The 19,931-nt window shown below is 55.4% G+C and overlaps 8 protein-coding genes across 8 annotated transcripts; 5 read left to right on the plus strand and 3 right to left on the minus strand.

Moving 5' to 3' along the window:
* Positions 1-2,315: 2,315 nt before the first annotated feature.
* Positions 2,316-5,102, minus strand: LTHEOB_11106 (Secreted protein; the record flags this gene model as incomplete). Its single annotated transcript, XM_035507826.1, has 1 exon — positions 2,316-5,102. One exon carries the CDS (start codon positions 5,100-5,102, stop codon positions 2,316-2,318), a length of 2,787 nt encoding a protein of 928 aa, XP_035366682.1.
* Positions 5,103-5,636: 534 nt separating this feature from the next.
* Positions 5,637-7,358, plus strand: LTHEOB_11107 (MFS transporter; the record flags this gene model as incomplete). Its single annotated transcript, XM_035507827.1, has 1 exon — positions 5,637-7,358. One exon carries the CDS (start codon positions 5,637-5,639, stop codon positions 7,356-7,358), a length of 1,722 nt encoding a protein of 573 aa, XP_035366683.1.
* A 30-nt stretch (positions 7,359-7,388) lies between these two features.
* LTHEOB_11108 (4-oxalocrotonate tautomerase) lies at positions 7,389-7,876 on the minus strand (the record flags this gene model as incomplete). The annotated part of the gene is made up of 2 exons (XM_035507828.1): positions 7,389-7,556; positions 7,610-7,876. 2 exons carry the CDS (start codon positions 7,874-7,876, stop codon positions 7,389-7,391), a joined length of 435 nt encoding a protein of 144 aa, XP_035366684.1.
* A 1,048-nt stretch (positions 7,877-8,924) lies between these two features.
* Positions 8,925-9,618, plus strand: LTHEOB_11109 (Ribosomal protein S19e; the record flags this gene model as incomplete). The annotated part of the gene is made up of 5 exons (XM_035507829.1): positions 8,925-8,979; positions 9,034-9,072; positions 9,155-9,183; positions 9,243-9,274; positions 9,330-9,618. 5 exons carry the CDS (start codon positions 8,925-8,927, stop codon positions 9,616-9,618), a joined length of 444 nt encoding a protein of 147 aa, XP_035366685.1.
* A 337-nt stretch (positions 9,619-9,955) lies between these two features.
* LTHEOB_11110 (MFS transporter) lies at positions 9,956-12,057 on the minus strand (the record flags this gene model as incomplete). The annotated part of the gene is made up of 9 exons (XM_035507831.1): positions 9,956-10,032; positions 10,092-10,270; positions 10,329-10,602; positions 10,655-10,751; positions 10,801-10,827; positions 10,877-11,312; positions 11,360-11,554; positions 11,603-11,787; positions 11,947-12,057. The coding sequence occupies 9 exons, from the start codon at positions 12,055-12,057 to the stop codon at positions 9,956-9,958; spliced, it is 1,581 nt and encodes a 526-aa protein (XP_035366686.1).
* Positions 12,058-13,129: 1,072 nt separating this feature from the next.
* Positions 13,130-14,126, plus strand: LTHEOB_11111 (uncharacterized protein; the record flags this gene model as incomplete). The annotated part of the gene is made up of 3 exons (XM_035507832.1): positions 13,130-13,632; positions 13,817-13,913; positions 13,992-14,126. 3 exons carry the CDS (start codon positions 13,130-13,132, stop codon positions 14,124-14,126), a joined length of 735 nt encoding a protein of 244 aa, XP_035366687.1.
* Positions 14,127-15,937: 1,811 nt separating this feature from the next.
* On the plus strand, positions 15,938-17,155 carry LTHEOB_11112 (Glycoside hydrolase family 5; the record flags this gene model as incomplete). The annotated part of the gene is made up of 1 exon (XM_035507833.1): positions 15,938-17,155. The coding sequence occupies one exon, from the start codon at positions 15,938-15,940 to the stop codon at positions 17,153-17,155; it is 1,218 nt and encodes a 405-aa protein (XP_035366688.1).
* A 629-nt stretch (positions 17,156-17,784) lies between these two features.
* Positions 17,785-18,998, plus strand: LTHEOB_11113 (Oxidoreductase; the record flags this gene model as incomplete). Its single annotated transcript, XM_035507834.1, has 3 exons — positions 17,785-17,927; positions 17,990-18,044; positions 18,123-18,998. The coding sequence occupies 3 exons, from the start codon at positions 17,785-17,787 to the stop codon at positions 18,996-18,998; spliced, it is 1,074 nt and encodes a 357-aa protein (XP_035366689.1).
* Positions 18,999-19,931: the final 933 nt, after the last annotated feature.

Consider the following 19,931-nt stretch of genomic DNA (forward strand, 5'->3'; position numbering starts at 1 on the left):
CCAGTGACCTCCGCAGTACACTTTGCAAGCAAAGCCTTCAGATCGATCCGACCACGTGGGGATTTTGATAACATGGGTTTCGCGGAATTAATAAATAACCCTTCGAAGTTCGAACCCACATGGAAGCAAAAATTACTACCACTCTGACAGACTTGCTGCCACCGTACAAAAGCGCACCCTACTTCCTTCACTTCAAACGCGTCACTCGCGTCACCCACGCCTGCCTCACCTGTCTCACTCAAATCACACTTACTACCCGCGTCAGAGTTAGAATCGATCCTCCGTGCAAGAGGTCATCCGTTATGCCATCCTCAACGGCGGTGGCCGAATCAGATGGAGGTTTCCCAATCGATCTGTTCTATGCCACCGGCAGAGCCCTCTGGACCTTGACAGGTTACGTGGTCAGTATGGTCTTCGCCGCCAGTTCGAGCAGACGAAACGCTTGGCGGTAATCACGTCGGATGCGACAGTAAGACACATACGGACCGGTGCTGCCCGTGATGTGGCCCATCTGGAAGATCAAAGCTCTGTTGGGGTATCTTCAAAAGCTGTAGCGGCTCAACCTGGACATAACGCAGACAGTTACCATGAAGGTGTAACAGACGGTTATGTCAGCGCAGCCGAGTCGTACTTTTACAACCGCCGCGTTGAGGCTGATCATTTTGACGGCTTAGCTCCTGTTGTAGCACGCAAGCCAATGACGCAAACGAGGAAGCGTAGGCTACAATCCAGACTGCTTTGAGCCTTTCTACGACTCAAATGACCGAGAGGACGGATCATTCCATAAAACATTGTCAAGACTGCCATGAGAACGAACCTACGACCTTGGATGCCGCCCTGGACCACAGTGTCCCATGAACACCATCTCCGTGCCACTCAATTATTCTCCACAGCGATCCGGTTACCACTCATGTCTTCTCAACAGGCGGGTGGCTTGTTGAAAAACTTTCTAACCAATAGGCAGCTACCCGCTCGGATAAGTTGAGTGGTTGAAGGATGTGTGTACATGATTCTTCTGAGTACGCAGCCTGCGGCAGCGACGAAGGAATCCAACCGCAAGACATCCCTGTCAAATGAATCCGCGGATTCATTTGACAGGGATGTCGCGTGGGGGGGATGTTAAATTCCCGGCTAGGCAACGCTTGGCGACCACAAGTGACACCCGCAGTATACTTTGAATGCAAAGCCGTCAGATCAGTCCGATCACAGTGGATTTTGATACTTAGGGTTCCGCGGAACTAATACAGACTTTCAAAGTTGAAATGTTCGCTTGGCTGCGAGCTACAGTTAGGAGCCTTAAAGGAAGAGGCAATAATACCGTGCCACGAATGACCTTGTGCGAAAGTCGCGGACCTGCGGCGCATGCAAGCAGATCTCCTCGACTGATCGGGAGCGCCACGATGTTTCAGCCGTGCCCGAATGCTTACTCGCGACATGGGGTCTGTACTAATACTTAAGCAGGCAGCTTTGACATGAGATGCCCACAAGCCATCGCAAACAACTAAACTCCAGTTACAGACTGCCTCGCTACGCCATTCCCAGTACTCCTCGCGATAATACACAGATACAGGTCTTGCCCTACTTTGATCTGTTCACCTGTTAGTCCCACAGGGAGAGATTATTTCATATCTACTCCGATAATTCATCAGGCATTTCTAGTACTTTTATATTTTTTATACTTCTTACACCCGCAACTTGCTCTCAAATTTCTTTCCTCCCTATCAAGTTCTGCCAAAGTCATCAGCCAATCTGTTGCCTTTTTCAACGGAGAGAGACCACAAGCTAATTTGAATAGGTTTCCACGAAGATGCCTCTCCTCCCACGCTCTCTCACAGCTTCCGACGAAATCAACATCGTTGGAATTGTTGTAGCATTTGTTGTTGGTGCCATTTCAACGAGCTTTGCCTACCTTACCTTGCGCTCTCAAAGAAGGGGTCGCCAATCATCGGGTAATGCTCCCAATATCAATACGAGGCCTGAAACAAAACAGACTAAAGTAATTCATAGATGTTGAATCTCGCGAGCTGGTCGTTCGGTTCAGGCTTGAAAGGAGGGGACGTTGAAAGATGACTATTAATGTAAAATTATTTTTCTTTTCTTTCCTTTCTTTTTAAGATACTAGATGATATGATTATTTAGTTTCTGGGGCTTTTTAATTAGTCTTGCCATTGCTTCGGTAGTTTTTTGGGCGATTATATGGCAATAATTGAAGTTATGAAGGCATTTCGTAAATTTAGAGGTACATACTTTGGAAACAGACTCTGAACTATTTCTGTTTTACAAAGGGTCTCTACGTATTTTGAGGAATTTGCCACTCAGTTAATCTCTCCTAGGATGGCTAAATTCTGAATTGCTGCCAGCCCGTACAAGGAGGTTATGTTGGTTGAAATCCATGGGGCTTCGTCGATTGAGCTTGTTGGTCCATGACCGCCAATATTCTGAGTAGTCCACAGCGCATCCGCCCTATAGCCATCGCTGTACAAGAGCTCATTCCAGGCACGCGAGGCTAAAGATGGGTCATCAAGCTCTCGGGAAACGTACGCAGTCAGTCGCGAGTGACCTTGCTTTAACTGCAGGTTCCCAAAACTGACTCCGAACCGCTCGATCTGCTCGTCGGCTGGAGCGTTGAAATAGCGGCAGTAAGATAGCCAGGCTTCTTTGAAGCCCGGGGGTATATCTGCCGCCAGTGAATCTAGGATGTCGGCACAAATCTCAAACAGTCCGAACATGGCCGAGAGGTGGGATACCTTCACAACGCCTTTGTTCTCTGGGTCCTCAACCGGCGGGAGAATCTCTCCTGTGAGAAGGTTGTAAGTGACCTGGCCAGTAACGAAGCCATTGGCCAGTGAACCAATCCCCCTCGTTGTAGTGAGTAATTTGCTTTTTGCTTCCTCCCACAAGGGGCCGCGTCTCTCCCATTCAATGAACCACGCGGCGGCAAGCGCAGACCAGTCGGTACCCAGAGAGATGGTGAGTGCCTTTGGGTCAGGCCGATATGTAGCCCTGTCTTTTCTAACCTTACGGTATGGGTCCAAGGTGAGGAAAGCCTTCTCTGTTTCCAGTGTTTCTTCCATCAGGTCACCAACCCTCTCGGCTCCCCCAGAGAGGTAATAGAAGAACCTTCGGTACAACGCATTAGAGATACGGGCCTGCTTGCAGCTGTCACTCCAGTGCTGTACGCCGTGTCGCGTTCCGAGACCTTTATACTTGCCCAAGTGATACACATCAACCTCTCCGGTATGCCTGGTCAGCGCTTCAGCCATGCGGTATACGTCCGCCCTGCCGGTGCGTAGAAAATATAACCAGAGCCACAGATCTGGGGACAGCTCCGAGTTGTCCCAAGCATAACCGCCGACGTCATATCTCCAGGTCCGCCGGTCTGCATCATAAGTGTGCATGATATCTCCGTGATCCCAGAAGCCGTACCACTTCCGCTGCTGCACCTGTCCCTTGTAAAAGTTGAACAGGAAGTACAGTTTCGAATCCAAATCCATCTGCAGGCCACTGCATCCCGACTCCTTTTCCGCCGCCGGAGACCAATACGTCCCCAACGCGCCCGTCTCACGAATCCGCTCCGACCGCGCCACCAACACCGGCGGGCTCCGCACGCACCTCGTCAGCGACGCCAGCTCTTTTTCGCTCGGCGTCCCCTCCGTCGCGAGCAGGCACAACTCGCTCGTCCGCGCCACTCCCTCCGCACTCCCCATCCCTTCCTCCCAGTCCTCATACGTCACCCGCATCGCCGCCAACTGCTCGTCGTAACACCCCTCCTCCCCCAAACTCCCCCGCCACGGCCGCAAATCCATCGGCCCACTGCCGCCGTCCGGCGACCACAGCCAGGCCGTGAGCTCGCCGTCGTCCCCGCCACCAGCGCCGACGTCCAACCCCGTCGGCCACCGCTCCCAGAACCACCGCAAACCAACCGCGACCCCACCCCTCCCCGCCGCGCCCACGTACGCCACGCCGCCGGCCTTCTGGTTGGGTTCTGCGGCTCCAGCCCGCGGCGGCACACCCACCCACGCCCTCCCCCCGGCCTGCCCGCCCGTCCTCTTGCGCACCACGCACGCATCCGGCCCCAGTTGCGTGAGCCGCCACTGCCGCCAGACAGGGACCCAGCGCAGCCCTTCTCCGCGCGGCATCTCAGCGTCCCACGTCTCTAGCGGCGGGACGGGCTGCCCTGATACCTGCGCTGCGCGCACGGCGGCGCCGGGGTCGGTCCATAGGCCGGTTAGGCCTTGTGCGGCTTCGGCGAGGAGGGTGGATCCGGAGGCGGTGGTGAGGCGGATGTGTTGGTCGTAGGGCGGCGCGGGGGCGAGGGGGGCGGTGAGGCGGAGGGCTAAGCCGCGGATGTGGTTGTAGGGATGGGGCAGGGGGGAGGGGGAGAAGACGTGGGTGAGGTGCAGGCGGAGGAGGGGGGAGGAGGCGTGGAGGTGGATGCGGAGGGTGAAGGGGAGGAGGAGGGTTTCGTGTTGGTTGGATGGAGTGGATGGTTGGGTGGAGGGATGAGGGGGGAGAGGGGCGTGGTGGCCGGTTATTTTGATCGTAGTGCGGATGGGGCCGGCGCGTTCGAGGGTGGTGGAGGTGATGGTGCTGGTGAGTTTGTGGTGGGTGATTGGTGAGGAAGGGAGGTCGCCGTCGAGGATGGAGGATTGGGTGAGGAGGACGAGGTGGCCGTTTGTGCTGACGGTGCGGCCGGCGTTGTTGATGATGCTGGAGATGAGGGTGCGTCCGCTTTTGGGGAAGGTGGCGGTGATGGCTCCGGTCGAGACGGTGATGGAGTCGTCGGAGTCTTGGATGCTGATGCCTTTTGGTGGTTCTTGAGGTGGCTTGTTTTCGCCGTGTACTGTGGCATGGACGATGTATCCGTCTTTTGGTGCATCGCCGGCAGGAATTGCATGCGCGGTCCATTTGATCGAGTCATCGGGCCAGTAGGCGAGAACCCAAGACTGAAGCGGAATATTTTCACCGTTGCGGGTGCTGCAGGTGTATGTGGTATCACCTGATTTGTATTTTCCTCTTGCCCAAGGTAGCCCGAATGTCGTTCCATATTGGTAATGATCCGGCGGCTCCAGCCATCTTACGGGGGTCGATTCGGAGGACATGGCGTTGGCAACCTGAAGAATCGATGGTGAGTAAAGGCGTGGAGATGTAGAGGTGTTGAACAGAGCATACTTGTGCCGGTTACCAAAGCCTATCGGTTTCCCGATAGTTCGGTTGTCTTTTACCCGTTGATGCTCGCTTGCGGGGTTGCGCGTTTGAGGGGCTCAATGGCATCACCCCCTCGTTTCCGGCAACGATCTGCCATTTACTTCTTACTCACCAAGCAACAACCCAAGAAAGGCTTGGTGATGCCAACTGCTCCTGTAATGCCCCCCGAAAAAACGGATTTATCCGCTTGTAAGTGGGAAATCAAGAAGTGTCCCCGCCGCGATGACCATGCGCCACACGCCGGTTTTCGGTGAAAGTATCGAGCGTTATCTGTACGTACATGGCGTGGTATTTGACGTGATCAATGTTGCATCTGAAAGTTCGTGAGGTGCCGGAGGATCGTGCCATGCAGGATAAATTAGATATGAACTCGATGCAAAGCGGTCTTTCAGTGACTTGCCCACGACATCAGCTCGAGCCTCCGCAAAATGGCGCCTTCAGCAGAAAAAGACTCAGCGGAAGCAAAAAGAGAAGATGGCGCATCGACGCCAACGCAGAAGGATCCCGGCCATATCAACACCAACGAGGTTGACGACCTCGTTGAACCCGACGACCCTGACTCCGCATCCCGCTGGTTTTGGGAAAGGAAGAATCGCAAACCGGTTGACCTCGATGCCATTGCGACTAAGCGCAGCGTTTTCGATGATCCGGCCCTGGCGCATTTCTACCTGCCCCGGTCTGATCATGAGAATATCCACCGCTTCTCGATTCCCTTCCGCTGGACCTACAGAGAAGAGCAGTCGGTGCGACGGAAGACGGACATCCGCATATTCCTCTGGATCCTGGTCATGTTTTTCGCACTCAACATCGACCGCGGGAACCTGTCCAACGCGGTGGCGGACAACCTGCTGGACGACATCAACATCAGCACCAACGACTACAACAACGCGCAGAACATGTACCGGGTCGGGTTCTTGGTCAGCGAGATCCCGTCGCAGATGATCGGCAAGTGGCTGGGGCCGGACCGGTGGATCCCGTGCCAGATTGTGCTCTGGAGCGTGGCGTCGGGCGGGCAGTTCTGGATGACGGGGAAGGCGAGCTTCTTCGCGTGCCGCTTCCTGATCGGGCTGTGCATGGGCGGCTTCATCCCGGACGCGGTGCTGTACCTGTCGTACTTCTACACCAAGGCCGAGATGCCCATGCGGCTGGCCTTCTTCTGGTTCGTCGACTCCATGTCGGGCGTCGTGGCGTCCTTCATCGCCTACGGCGTGCTGCACATGCGCGGCGTGCACGGCCGCGAGGGCTGGCGCTGGCTGTTCCTCGTCGAGGCCGTCATCAGCCTGGCCATCGGCCTGCTGAGCTTCGTCTTCCTGGTGCCGGGCCCGACACAGACGCGCACGTGGTGGAATCCGCGCGGATACTTCTCCGAGCGCGAGGAAAGCGTCATCGTCAACCGCGTGCTGCGCGACGACCCGTCCAAGGGCGACATGCACAACCGCCAGGCCCTCACGCTGGGCATGCTGTGGCGCAGCCTGCGCGACTACGACCTCTGGCCCGTCTACGCCATCGGCATCCTGTTCGAGATCCCGTCCGCGCCACCCAAGGCCTACCTCAGCCTGACGCTCCGGCAGATCGGCTTCAACACGTTCGAGACGACGCTGCTCGGCATCCCCGTCACCGTCTACGCGGCCCTCAACATGCTGCTCATCACGTGGCTGACGGAGCGCGTTGGCCAGATCGCCCTGCTGGGCCTGCTCGCCCAGCTGTGGATCCTGCCGCTGCTGGTCATCGAGTACACGTCAGCCGGATCGCTGTCGCACTGGGGCCAGTACGTCGTGCTGCTCTTCCTGCTGGGCCAGCCGTCGGTGCATGCCGCCCAGGTCGGCTGGTGCTCGCGCCTCAGCAACGCCGTGCGCACCCGCGCCGTCAGCGCTGCCCTGTACAACATTACTGTGCAGTTGTCCGGCATCGCGTCGTCGAACATCTATCGCGCCGATGACAAGCCGTTGTACAGGCGCGGTAACAGGGATCTCATCGGCATCACGATCGGGACCATCGGAGCGTATGCATTTGCCAAAGCCTATTATTTGTGGCGGAATAAGACGAAGAGAGCGAAGTGGAACGCAATGACCATAGAGCAGCAGCAGCATTACTTGGCGAACACGACGGATCTGGGGAACAAGCGATTGGATTTCATGTTTGAGAGCTAGAAGAGAAAGTTAAATGTCATGAGGTCATGCCTAGTATGGGATCGCCTTGTTCTCCTTGACCCAGAGTTGCTCCCCCTCGGTGCCTGTGGGCGGCGGGACCAAGCCTTGTATCTTCCACAACTCACGATCCGTCTCCAGGCCGTGGTATTCCCAGTCGTAACCTTTGTCGGCGATGTGCGGCTTTAGAGTGGCATCGACCTGTGGAGACCGTCAGTGAATGCTATCGGGCAAAGGATGAAAGGAATACAGACCAATTGAAGCCAGCCACTTTTGCGTTCATCGCCCAGTCTGCGAGCAATGTTCTCGAACACGATGCGAATGAAGGGAGCTCCGGCTTTGTCATTCGAGACTCCTCCGACATACAACTTCTCTGCTGGCACGGCGTTGAAGATTACGATGACGTAGAATGCCGGGAGGCCAAAGCCAACATAGAGCTTGGTGATGTCAGCAGCAAGGGCGTCTCGCTCCTCCTTGGTAGTGAAGGTATTGTCCGGGTGGAAGATGCGCCACAGAGGCATGTTGAGGTATTGAAGCGAGTCGTAGTTGTTTTGCTTTCCAGAATCGCCACCTTGGCTGCTTTATATCTTCTGTATCGAATAGTGCAACTCTGTATAACATAGCTTTCCTTTCCATCAGCTCCGATCATGTGCTTGGCACTACGTTTGGACTAGCGCGCTAGTTGTAGGTGTTCAGTAATCACCGTCTCACTGCAACGAATCGTACCATGAGGCGGTCAGAGCTGGAAAGTGATTAACCGAGGAGCACTGCACCCCAATCTATGATCACCCTGTCTTTGTGGGTAAGACATGCGGGGATGAGATGCAGTGAGCATGGTGAATGAACACTACTGGAGAATGGAAGAACGGGCAAAGGCAGTATAGTAGATGGCCATCCATACAAGAGTCCTCTGGCAGTCGGATCCGATCCCACCAGTCCAAGCCGACCAGCGGTACATCTTGGCGCTGAATAGTAAACACATTTCATGCAGACGTTTGAAGTTGCAGGCAGGGACAAAACGTGGCGCCGCTAATGAGTGAATAGTAATCAGAAAGTCGTGAGACAGGGGACCCGACAGCCAATAAAAGCGAATACACTCTCTCAAGCTTCACCGAGTGGTAGAGTATGCGGGAAAGAAAGCTCGATGAAAGTAAAGTAGGAAGGAGATCCTGGGGAGCCGATGTCTCACTGCGACACGAAGTGGACAGGTTTCACCGGAGTTGAGCCAAATTCACTGTCGTAGGCGCCCTCAGCCACCACTGATTACTGAACTTTAGCCGAGGAGTGAGAGCGAAGGAACGAAGTGACCGGCGCGTGGATTTGGCGCGATGGTGGTGAAGGCGACGGATGGTGTTGAGTGGTCCGTGCGGGGTCTGGGCTGCAGGGCTGCTCGCTTGCGCCGCCTTGCCGGGCCTAGCGCAGCGCACGGGAATAGGTCGGTCCGGTTTAGCGATTTCCCTCCCGGTTTATGTTCACACGGCTTTTCAATTTTCGCACCGACGACGACGGCGACTCGCAACCCATAACCCACCCTCCCACGACAAATCCTCCATTTTCAAATCCACAGCCATGGGCGGTGTCACGGTCAGGGACGTTGAGGCGTCCAAGTTCATCAATGCCTACGGTACGCGCGTTTGAGCTGCTGCGCCGCCAGAGCCTTCGCTAACGACTGTTGCAGCCGACTTCTTGAAGCGCCAGGGCCGTCTTCCCATCCCAGGTCCGTGATCTCGTCCAGGTTGAATCCCGTAACTGGGGGATGACAACGGCGGAAAAGCTAACAAGAGCCTCTCCATCTACAGCCTGGACTGATATCGCGAAGACTTCGCACGTGAGTGGCTCTCCTGATCATCCGCAAAAGTCGGTGCACAATTCGCTAACAAACAACAGGCCAAGGAGCTCCCTCCCCAGAGCATCGACTGGTACGAACCGCGCGCATTTTAGGCTCCGAACTTCCGCATACTTACTTCCGCAAAGGTACTACATCCGCGCTGCCGCTGTCGCCCGCCACATCTACCTCCGCAAGACCGTCGGTGTCGGCCGTCTCCGCAAGGTTCACGGTGGCACCAAGAACCGTGGCTCGCGCCCCAGCCACCACGTCGACGCCTCCGGCTCCGTCGACCGCAAGGTCCTCCAGTCCCTCGAGAAGATTGGTGTCCTTGAGCAGGATGAGGAGAAGGGTGGCCGCCGCATCACCCAGTCCGGCCAGCGTGACTTGGACCGCATTGCCATGAGCACTGTCGAGGCCGAGGAGGATGACGAGTAAACTTGTTATTCCGTGGGTTAAAATGGGGTAAATAACGGGCATGGGATATCGGAGTTGCAAGGATACGCGCTCTTGAACTCCAGGGCACTTCGCGTCTGGATGGAGGATGAAAGGGTACGGGCAATTTTCGGAGTGATTCCCAGCCAAAAATCAAAACTTTTCATCCATTCAACTGTTCGCCAGCCGGATTTCTTTTCCGGACTTCTTTACGTCAAGCATTGTTGTCCGGGCATTTGTTTTCAAGTGATTATGTGCAAGACTGGAATTTCGTGGTAATTTGACAATGATCTCCAGGTCCCAAAACGGAATGTTGATAGACACTACTAAATCCTTCGAATTACATGTACGCTGCTCCCAACCTTTGAACCAGAGAAAGACCGTGCATCCACTGCCGATTGACTTTGCCGAGTACGTCTGCGCTAAAATATCAGTGATCCTATCCTATATGCAATGGTAAAGATTTTCGAACTTACACATTGGAATGCACGTAGCAACGATGCACAACGACACAATACCGTAGATCTTGAAGATCTGTGCCGGGCCATCTTCCGCAACCCAGGAATTGACAAAGGTGGAGAAGCCGTAGAAGAGGAGGTTCTTTGCCGTCATCTGGAGGATGAAGATCTCTGTGGCCTGCTCCTTATACGAATCACTTTCGTGTGTCAGCAGCCCTATCCACCTAGCAAGGTAGTGAAATCCTTTGAGCTTACAGAATGTATAGTGACGCTGAACTGGACGTCACGGTGATCCCGCAGCAAATGCAGCCGTGGCAGAATGCTCCGAGGTAGTATCCCTTTGGCGTGGGGTTTTCCATATCCCACATGAAGACAAAGTAGCCTATACCCAGCAGCACTGCGGCAATCACTTGGACGGGGATGCGGAATTCGGGCTCGTAGATGCCCTTATTCCATCTGGCAAATGTTCGGGATGAGCTGTCGCACAGCTTTCCGGATCCTATGCCGCCGATGAGTCCTCCGAGAAGTCCTGTGTGATGGGTGTCAGTTGAGTTGGCGAGAATGGTGGGATAAGTCATTACCTCCGACGTAAAAGTATCCATTACCCTCCGGTGTGAGGTTGTATGGCGGTACGGACCAGATTTGTGCGAGTACGTATGAGAGGCTGACGTAGAATGCCTGCATGATTGAGCGTGCATCTGCCAGGGTCGGTATTGGGAGATCTTACCACAATGATGCCAGCATCCAGAATTGTCTGTAGATGAATGAGCTTATCGATGTGCGTTGATGGGAGGAGGACTCACCCAGAACACTGCAGGATTCAAAAGTACCACCAGCGGCGCAATTACAAGCTTGAACGGAGACTCGTCTGTAAAGCTTCCGTTGTAAGGCGCCAAATTCGGCAGGTATGACCTCTTCGGTATCGTAGCCACATCAACGCTCTCTATGCGCTTTACATCTTCGCTGCGTTTATCCTGGACTTTCTCGGTGTTGGCATATGCATCTGGGCTGTACGTGGGCAGCCTGCCGTTTCGATCTCGACGGCGGAACTGCGTCTCAGGAACCAGGAAGAAGACTATCAGTGCTCCAACAATGGCGAAGGGTAGATGCACAATAAACATATAGCGCCATCCCAGCCGTGAAGTTATGGGGCCACCGATGATGGCAACGAGGGAGGCCATGCATGTCAGACAGAGGACCATGATGCCGGTGCGGACGCCGCGCTCGTGGACGAAGTAGCTGTCGACTGTCAGTGACATGGGCTGTCTGGGTATGCGTGTTCTTACATGTCACCCAACATTGCCACGGAGAGACTCTCGAATGCGGTGGTGCCGAAGCCTTGGATCAATCTTCCCGCAAGGAGGGTATGATAGTTTTCGTGCGCTGCGATGCAGACGCCGGTGCCAATGACGCCCATTACAGCGGCGAAGATGAACTGTGGTCGTTTGCCATATTTGCGCGCAAGTGCTGAGACAACGGGACTTCGGCTGTGAGTGGATTATTCACTTGGAGCCAGTTGTTCAACTTACCCGAAGCAGCCAACGAGCAATAACTGGTATCCTGAGAGTTCGGCAACTTCGTCTAGGGTCACCCCTAAGATGGTAGAGAGTATGACGGTGGCGGGCGCCAGCATTGGAGCTGGTACAGCGGCGAAAATGATGGTACCGAGGAAGACTGACGCATACACAACATCCTTCTTCCATAGAGGCCAGTTCTGCTCCAGTTAGCTTGCCGCAGGAGATTCTCTTCTGTCCAGACAAGAAGAGTGCCCACCAATGGATCGTTTGGATCGTCTGATGGTTGCGGGACCAAGACGATGTGTGCGTTCTGCACAGTCAGCGGATGAAAATGAATGTAGACTGATCGAACGTACCTTGCCAGTGCCATGTTTGAGTTGGAGTGAAGTGTCGGTGGTCCCTTCATCGATGAGAGAAACCGTGCCCGGCACTTCCTCAACAAAAGTATTCACAATACCGAGAGGCATTTTGGGATGAGAGACGAAATTTCAGAGAATCCCCGACCAGCTCAGGCCATAGCTGATCGGCTCCAATGGCGTTCAGGTGGTGTTTTACATTGGAATACCCCGCATTATCCAGGGCACTGTATAACGTCGGATCTATTCTGCCGACCCTATTAATGCCACTTAGACCCTCTTCAAGAAAGGGCCACGATAGTTTTTACTCCACATACTTTGTTCGCACCCCCATCCGTTGTGGGGTACGAACGAGGAAGGCAGCGCCTTGAAGCTTTAAGGCTGGGCACCCTTGGGCAACACGTTCCGCACTCCTAATCAGCCATATAATCTTCTGCATGAAAGACTTGCACAGACAGCCATTCCTGCGGCCGATTATTCATTCACACAAATTCATCAATGCAGGTCTTCGAGCTTAGTATTCGAGCATGCGTTGCGAAGAAAGAGGCTCAGGGTTCAGTACCGGGGCTCGGGCCGTAGATGGGGCGGATTCGGTCCCGACCGGCTCGGGTCATCTGCATTATGTATGGCGACAACTGAGCGCTGCACCAGAGCAGTCGAATGGTAAGTGCGAACGCAGGTTACTATTCCAAGTTCGCTCAAGTGCGCCCGCTTGACAGGTCAAGTTCTCTAACCGGGTCGCAACACTCAGCGGTTCGGCATCGCGCCACAGCGTCGAAGGAATTTTCCCGGTCCACGTCATAAACTTACGAAACAGGGGCAGGAAACTTGCTGCGTTTCCACTCGCTTGCTTCCAACCAAATGATTGGCTGATAAGCCTCCGCCCCGCCTCGGCCTCTTCCCCGGATAAGCAACAAACTTCAAAGCTTTTCCAGAAAGTCGACGGCTGGAACGTCGAGAAGAAAACTTGCAAGTCACCATGTGGGTCACGCCGGAGGATCGCTCCCACGCCAGCGCCCTACATACATAGGGCTGCGTCGCGCCTATCGCGCGGTCCTGCATGCTTCTTGTACACGCTCCGTGAATAGTGCACCAACACAACCCTTCTCATCATTAAAAAAACGAAAAGAAAAAAAAAAGAAAAGGAGCTCTGAGATCACTCCACGATAACCCACCCCCCACCATGCCCGCCTCCGACCCATCCAAACCGCCCATCCTCCCAACCTTCCAGCCAGCCGCGCATCCAAAGCGCCAAAACACCACCAGCTCCACAACCACCAGAACCACCATCGGCGCCACGCCCACGCCCAGCCGACACAACAGCAGCACCACCACCCCCGCCACGCGCCGCCCCCACCCGCACCACCAGCGCCAAACCTCCTCCCAATCCATCACGCGCAAACCCGTCCCGCCGCCCAAACGCGCCCCCTCAACGCTCGCCCGCCCGTCGTTCAAGCGCGCGCCGACGACGCAGACGCAGTACGTCGACCTGCTCGTGCGGCTGGACGAGATCCCGCGCTGGCACAACATCGTGTGCGCCTTTTGCTCGTGGCTGCTGCTGGCCGGGTACTTGGTGTTTCCGGCGACGTTCACGAAAGTGCAGGCGCGGGTGGAGACCGAAGTCGACGGGAGAGATGATGTGGTGACGGTGTTCGTGGCGGGGGCGGTGAAGAATGTGGGACTGTTGTGGGTGGCGGGGGCGTGTTGTGTTGTGGGCGCGGCGGGGTTGGCGTGGTTGTGGGTTAGGCATTGGTGGCATTATATTTGGTTGGTTAATCGGGTGTTTTTGTAAGTTTTGCTTTCTTTCCAGTATTGTTTTTCTTATTCTGAGTTTTTCGCGGAAAACTGACTTTCTGATGCGTTTCTGCAGGCCTGGAACGACGAACTCAGTGGCAGGCCTTGTCTCGACGCTCGTCAACATCTATTCTGCGCAGGACGGCAAGCTGAGCATCACTGCGAAAGTGACGGTCGGTGTGACGGCTGGATGCACATTGATCTTTGGCACGTTGTTCATCGTTCATCAATTGTTGCTGATGCGAGTGAAGAAGAAGCACGAGCGTCAGATTGAGGCGGATGAGAAGCGCGAGCGGCAGTTGAACGGAGAAGAGAATGTAGGCGCTTTCGAGAAGTTGAAAAGAAAGGCGCAAGAACCAGCTGTCATGCCCGGGAGTGTCGTTTGAGGCACGTGTCTTGGAGTGGCTTGCAGGATTGACGCGGACGATGTTCCTGATGCGGGTAGCTGGTATCACAAGCTACGCGCAGTGTTTGTTATGAAGTAGCGGCGTCTCTGGGGCGGTATTTTTTTCTGTTCTATACCCTGCCATAGCTGGACTATCGGCCACTGTTGAGTTTCACAGTAAACTTCTCTTAGCGCGAAGGTTTGAATGAATCAAGCTTCAACATATACCCCTCTCTCCATGCGATCCACTCCTTAAAACTTCCCGAAAGAGTTAGCTTCCGAGCATCTCCTTCAACTTCGTTCGTAGTTGCGATTGCCCCACCCTCTGCCCCACTAAAGAATAGAGATACATGACCGGGTCATCCTGGTTGCTCCTTACTCTACGATAGCGAAATCTGGTACAGATGAAATCGGCTTTCGTCGATACAATCAGGCTACTGATTAAAAACATGAACGCTGCCTGCGCAACAGTACATTCATGGCAGACAAGATTCCACTGTGCTAGAGCTAGACGACGGACTTAACTCCGTCGCATGAACGCAATGCGCAGCACTTGACTATAGCTACAATCACGAGCACCGATGGGATGCGTTTCAGGGACTCTATTCGCCCACTGAACAGCCGCACTGTGAGCTGCCGCTTTCCACCCCGTCCGCAGCCCTCGGAGAATGAATGTGATATCAGACTTCCAAAGCTGACACAGCTCGGGCATGGGTGAGTTTTGGCTAATGGCTTCGGCCTCGGAGCATTACTTACCGGTCTTCATATGCCCCACCAAATCACCCCGCACACTTCGGGAACGCTACTACATTGAAAGCATACAAGCGAACCCCAATAGCCACCCGAACCTTCTTTTCCTTGATTTCCCTCGGCTTAGGCAACGACTAATATCTCACATGACCAATACGCGCTCACTTGGTAGCACCCTAAATCCACTCGAATGTAACCTGGGGCTCGCTGCGCCCGGCGTAGCTTCTGCCTGTATTCAGCAAAGGGAAGGTGTTTACACTCCCACCGGAGGGTGACGTCATCAAGTGGTGGGGCATGGTGCATTGTTTCTATCCCCTATCGAAATCGCATTGTGAAGCGGTGGCCGCCTTGGTGGTACAGACATGATAGCAAGTTACTGAAAATGGCAATGACTGGATATTGTCGCTCCACGTTGGACGCCGGAACAGCCCGCAACACTGGTGCGCAAAGTTTAGGAAAGCGAAGATACGAGTTGTCAGACCGCCAAGAAGCCCACCGCGAGCAAAAGAATAGCGTGGGGCAAAACCGAACCACCGACCTCGTCTTCTCTCCCCACACGATGATTTCTCCACAAATCGCCAAGCCGTCCAGACGGCTCGAATGCCAAACAGGGCCACGCAGCACGCCGCCTACGCAAAGTTCCGGAGGGATAGGACCATGCGACGGGGCAGAATCTTGAAGTGTTTCTCAGCGAGTCGTGCTGGTGAGTCGGCTCAACCGCGGACATTGAGACTGTTCCTGAGACGACTCGAGCAAATCACCCGACAACCCGGATACGGCGTGCTACGCATCGACCAAAAATATCACCAAGCTTAAGGTCCCTGAACGGCAACGGTCGACCCTGGTAGGGGTGCCATACGACCCCCGCCAACGCTCGTTCTGCTCGTACGGGACAGCGGTCCGCCGGATCCACACTTCGATCATGCATGTTTCCAAACAAAATAGCCTACAAGTGCCCGGAGGGTGAGCAGTATAAAGCTTCCGCAACGCCCGGCTGCCGTAGGATCTACCCGACCCTCCCATTTTGCAAACCTAAACGCAACCCCGGAGCCAGCCAGCAATATGTGGGACCGCAAATTCTTTGGCCTCGCAGGCCTCAGCCTCCTGGCCTCCCAGGCCGCCGCCCAGGTCCTCAGCACTTCGAGCCGCTGGATCGTCGACTCGAGCGGAGCGCGCGTGAAGCTCCGCTGCGCCAACTGGGCGGGCCACATGGAGACCAAGATCCCAGAGGGCCTGCAGAGCCAATCGGCCGCCTACATCGCCAAGTGGATCGGGGACAACGGCTTCAACTGCGTGCGCCTCACCTACTCGATTGACATGGCCATGAACCCGTCCGAGGCCGTGTCCGATGCCTTTACTGCGGCAGGCGAGTCTGCGGGCATTGCCGCCGCCGACATGACGGCCCTCTACGATTCCGTCGTCAGCAAGAACTCGTGGATCTCCTCGGCCACGACGCAGTCGACGTTTGCCCGTGTCATCGACGAGCTGGCCGCCAACAACGTCATGGTCGTCCTGGACAACCACGTCTCGCATGCATCGTGGTGCTGCGGCGGCTCCGACGGCAACGGCTGGTGGGATGCTGCCACCGGGTACAACGATGCCAGCTCGAGATATTTCAACACCACCGCATGGCTGGCCGGCCTGGCCGCCATGGCCGAGTTCTCGTCGGCGCACCCCAACGTCGTCGGCATGGCGCTCCGCAACGAGCTCCGCGCCGGCTCAGGCCAGGACGCCGACGGCGCGCACGCCGACTGGTACAAGTTCGTCGGGCAGGGCCTGAACTCGATCCACAGCGCCAACGCGGACCTGCTCATGGTCGTCGGTGGGCCCTCGTACGCGACCGACATGTCGTTCCTGTACAACAACCCGCTCGACCGCTCGGCCTACCCGGACAAGGTGGTGTGGGAGTTCCACAACTACCAGTGGTCGTGGTCGTACAGCGACTGCGCCGACCACCAGGCCAAGCTGGGCCAGAAGACGGGCTTCCTGCTGTCCGAGGGCAAGGACTACACCGGCCCGCTCTGGCTCTCCGAGTTCGGCTGGAACCTCGACACCCCCTCCGCCGTCGAGATCGACTACTACACCTGCCTCGTCGACTACATGACCGGCAACGACGCCGACTGGGCCTTCTGGGCCCTGCAGGGCAGCTACTACATCCGCGACGGTCAGACCAACTTCGAGGAGACCTTCGGCATAGTGAACAAGGATTGGAGCGATTGGAGGAACACCAGCTTCCCGACCATCTTGGGCAAGATGTTCGATGTCACCCAGGGCCCTTGAATTAGGAGCTGAGTTAATCTTGAAATGAGAATTGAACTTTCAAGTGGCGCATGATTGACCAATGATGCATCAGTGTGACCCATCTCTTTGTTATCTGTCAAGCTCCGACTCACCGACCGGCATAATTGAAAACGCCGCTTTCCGCACAGGTTCCAAAGTTGTGTGGGGCGCTGAAGGAAGATGTGGCTCCATTTTCCCTCCCGAATATCGCGCAATGACGTTCCGCTTGCGCGCCCCTGGATATAGGACTTTTCGGCCTTTTCAGGTAGTCCCTGCGTCCGCGATGGGACTTGAACTTGCCCTAATCGAAGAAGCAATGCCTAGTGCTTACGCCATGCCGCAGAATAAAGCTGCACGGGGTTAGGGGTACAAATGTATGTATGGTCAGCTTAACGCCGGGGTTAAATCCGGGTCTTACTGAACACCATCCTCGCAGGATTGCGGGGCAAATAGTTGCACCGCATTGTGTGAACCATCTAGAATCTGAAATAAGAGGTCAGAATGTATATAAGCTTTGCTGGCCTGGCATAGAATAGCATCTCTGCTACACAAGCCCCTCAAGTCTCCGATACATACCATCTTTGCAGGTTTACCAGACCTTCAGCCTTACAATCTTCAACCCCAGCACAATGACTGAACAACCTAGCAACCAAGCGGCCTGGCTCACCGCCGAAAAGGCCTACCCGCTTGAGGTCAAGGAGGCGGCCTTCCCCGTGCCCGTCGGCGACGAAATCGTCATCAAAGTCAGCGCCATTGCCATCAACCCCGTTGAGTACGTCCCAACCCTTCCCACCCAAATCAACAACCACACCAAACTTACCGTATCAAACACAGCTGGGTCCTCCAAGAGACCGCGTTCTACCCCCTCCCCTACCCCTGGATCCTCGGCGTAAGTTCAACACTACTACTCTTTCCATTCCTCACACCCTGTTCCCGTCCTCTACCCCCAAGCTCACACTCAAATCAGAACGACGTCGCCGGCACCGTCCACACCACCGGGCCCACGCAAACCACCTACGCGCCAGGCGACCGCGTCCTCGGCCTCGCGCCGGGCTTCGACACGAAGGACAGCGCCGGCGGCGGTTTCCAGCGCTACGTCAAGCTCGCACCGCCGCTCGTAACACCCCTGCCACCAACCGTCCCCTTCGCCGACGCCGCCGTGCTGCCGCTGGCGACGGGCACGGCGGCGGCCGGCCTGTTCGAGGCCGAGCACATGGCGCTGCGACTGCCATCCGCTGAGGCGCGGAAAGAGATGGAGGCGAAAGCGGAGAAAGAGCGGGAAGTGCTGCTGGTGTGGGGCGCGGCGAGCAGCGTGGGCAGCTGCGCGGCGCAGCTGGCGCGGAACGCCGGGTACGAGGTCTGGGGCGTGGCGTCGGCGGCGAATGCGGGATACGTGCGCGAGGGGCTAGGCGCGGCGCGGGCGTTCGATTATCGGGCGGAGGGCGTGGTGGGGGAGATTCTGCGCGCGTTTGAGGGGAGGCGGTTTGCTGGTATCTTCGATGCGACGAGTGTGAATGGCGCGATAGAGGCGTGCGTGGAGATTGCGGCGAAGGTGGAGACGGATGGGAGGAGGTTTGTGTCTAGCGTGAGGTGGTTGCCGGATGGGCTGAAGGGGAATTTGCCCGAGGGCGTCGAGTGCAATTGGATGTGGGGTAGTATGAGCAAGAAGACGGCTGTGGGACCGGCCGTGTTTGAACAGTTCTTGCCGAAGGCGCTCGAGGATGGGAGGTTCAAGTGTTTGCCGAGGCCGGAGGTCGTTGGGGAAGGATTGGAGAGTTTGCAGAAGGCGTGTGATGTTCTGAAGGGGGGTGTATCGGCGAAGAAGGTGGTTGTTACTTTGTGAGGGGGGGATTGTTTGGAGCTGTGCAGATCGACCCTTCTTGAATGCCTCTTATCTATATCTCGAGAACGGCGGCCGATGGTAATCTAGTAGTTGATTCCGACGAGAATAGGGATAACGAGGACGAAGACGAGTCCAATGATAAGGAATCAAAGCAAGCGTTTCATAACCTACTTCCAGCTGACGACCTGTTTGCTTGAAACCATGAAGTCGCGTCTCCATCCAAGGATATTTTCACCATATTCCGGCATCAATGCAGCAAAAAGCGCTTCCGGCTGTCCATACTCAACACAACGTATGGGAGCATTGTAAGCCTGTCAAAGCCCTCAGAGCCAAAACAACATCTAGTCAGCACGTAGACTTGATGATAACGACTGGCCACTAAGACGATGAGAGAGATAGTCTGTTCGAGGCAACCAAAAAGGTTAGGACGCGCATGCGCTTTCTCGAGCAGCCCGAGCTCTCGGCAACAATGGTGTTGTTTTGGTAAAGCGCAAGGGTACGGAGACAGGCAAGAGCAGTGGTAAACAAGAAGCACATTGGGTAGCTTACATACGTATATAGCTAAAAGAGACGATATATCATTTGCGCAAACGAACTTTATAGATCATACCATAATAGGCGACAGGGGTGGGGCATTAAATGTTGACAATAAGGGTCCATGTGCCAAAGGCAAGGGGGCAATGTCAGGTGTTCGGTGTACATATGTCATACACCTTGTAGATGCGGTTGACAGTGACATTGTGGGAAATTGCTATATCCGATACGATGGGTATATAGTTGCTCGGCTTCGGAGTTAAACAGCTGTCTTGGCACCAGTTGACTGCGGACCTGTTCTGGAGAAGGTTGGCGCTAGATGCGTGCCCCTGACAAGGCAATCGAGACCGCGTGCCTCAAAGATTGGGCTCCGGGAAGAATGCAAGCAATGCGGCAAGT

Source organism: Lasiodiplodia theobromae, assembly GCF_012971845.1.
Source record: "Lasiodiplodia theobromae strain AM2As chromosome Unknown scaffold_45, whole genome shotgun sequence".
NCBI classification, from domain to species: Eukaryota; Fungi; Ascomycota; class Dothideomycetes; order Botryosphaeriales; family Botryosphaeriaceae; genus Lasiodiplodia; species Lasiodiplodia theobromae.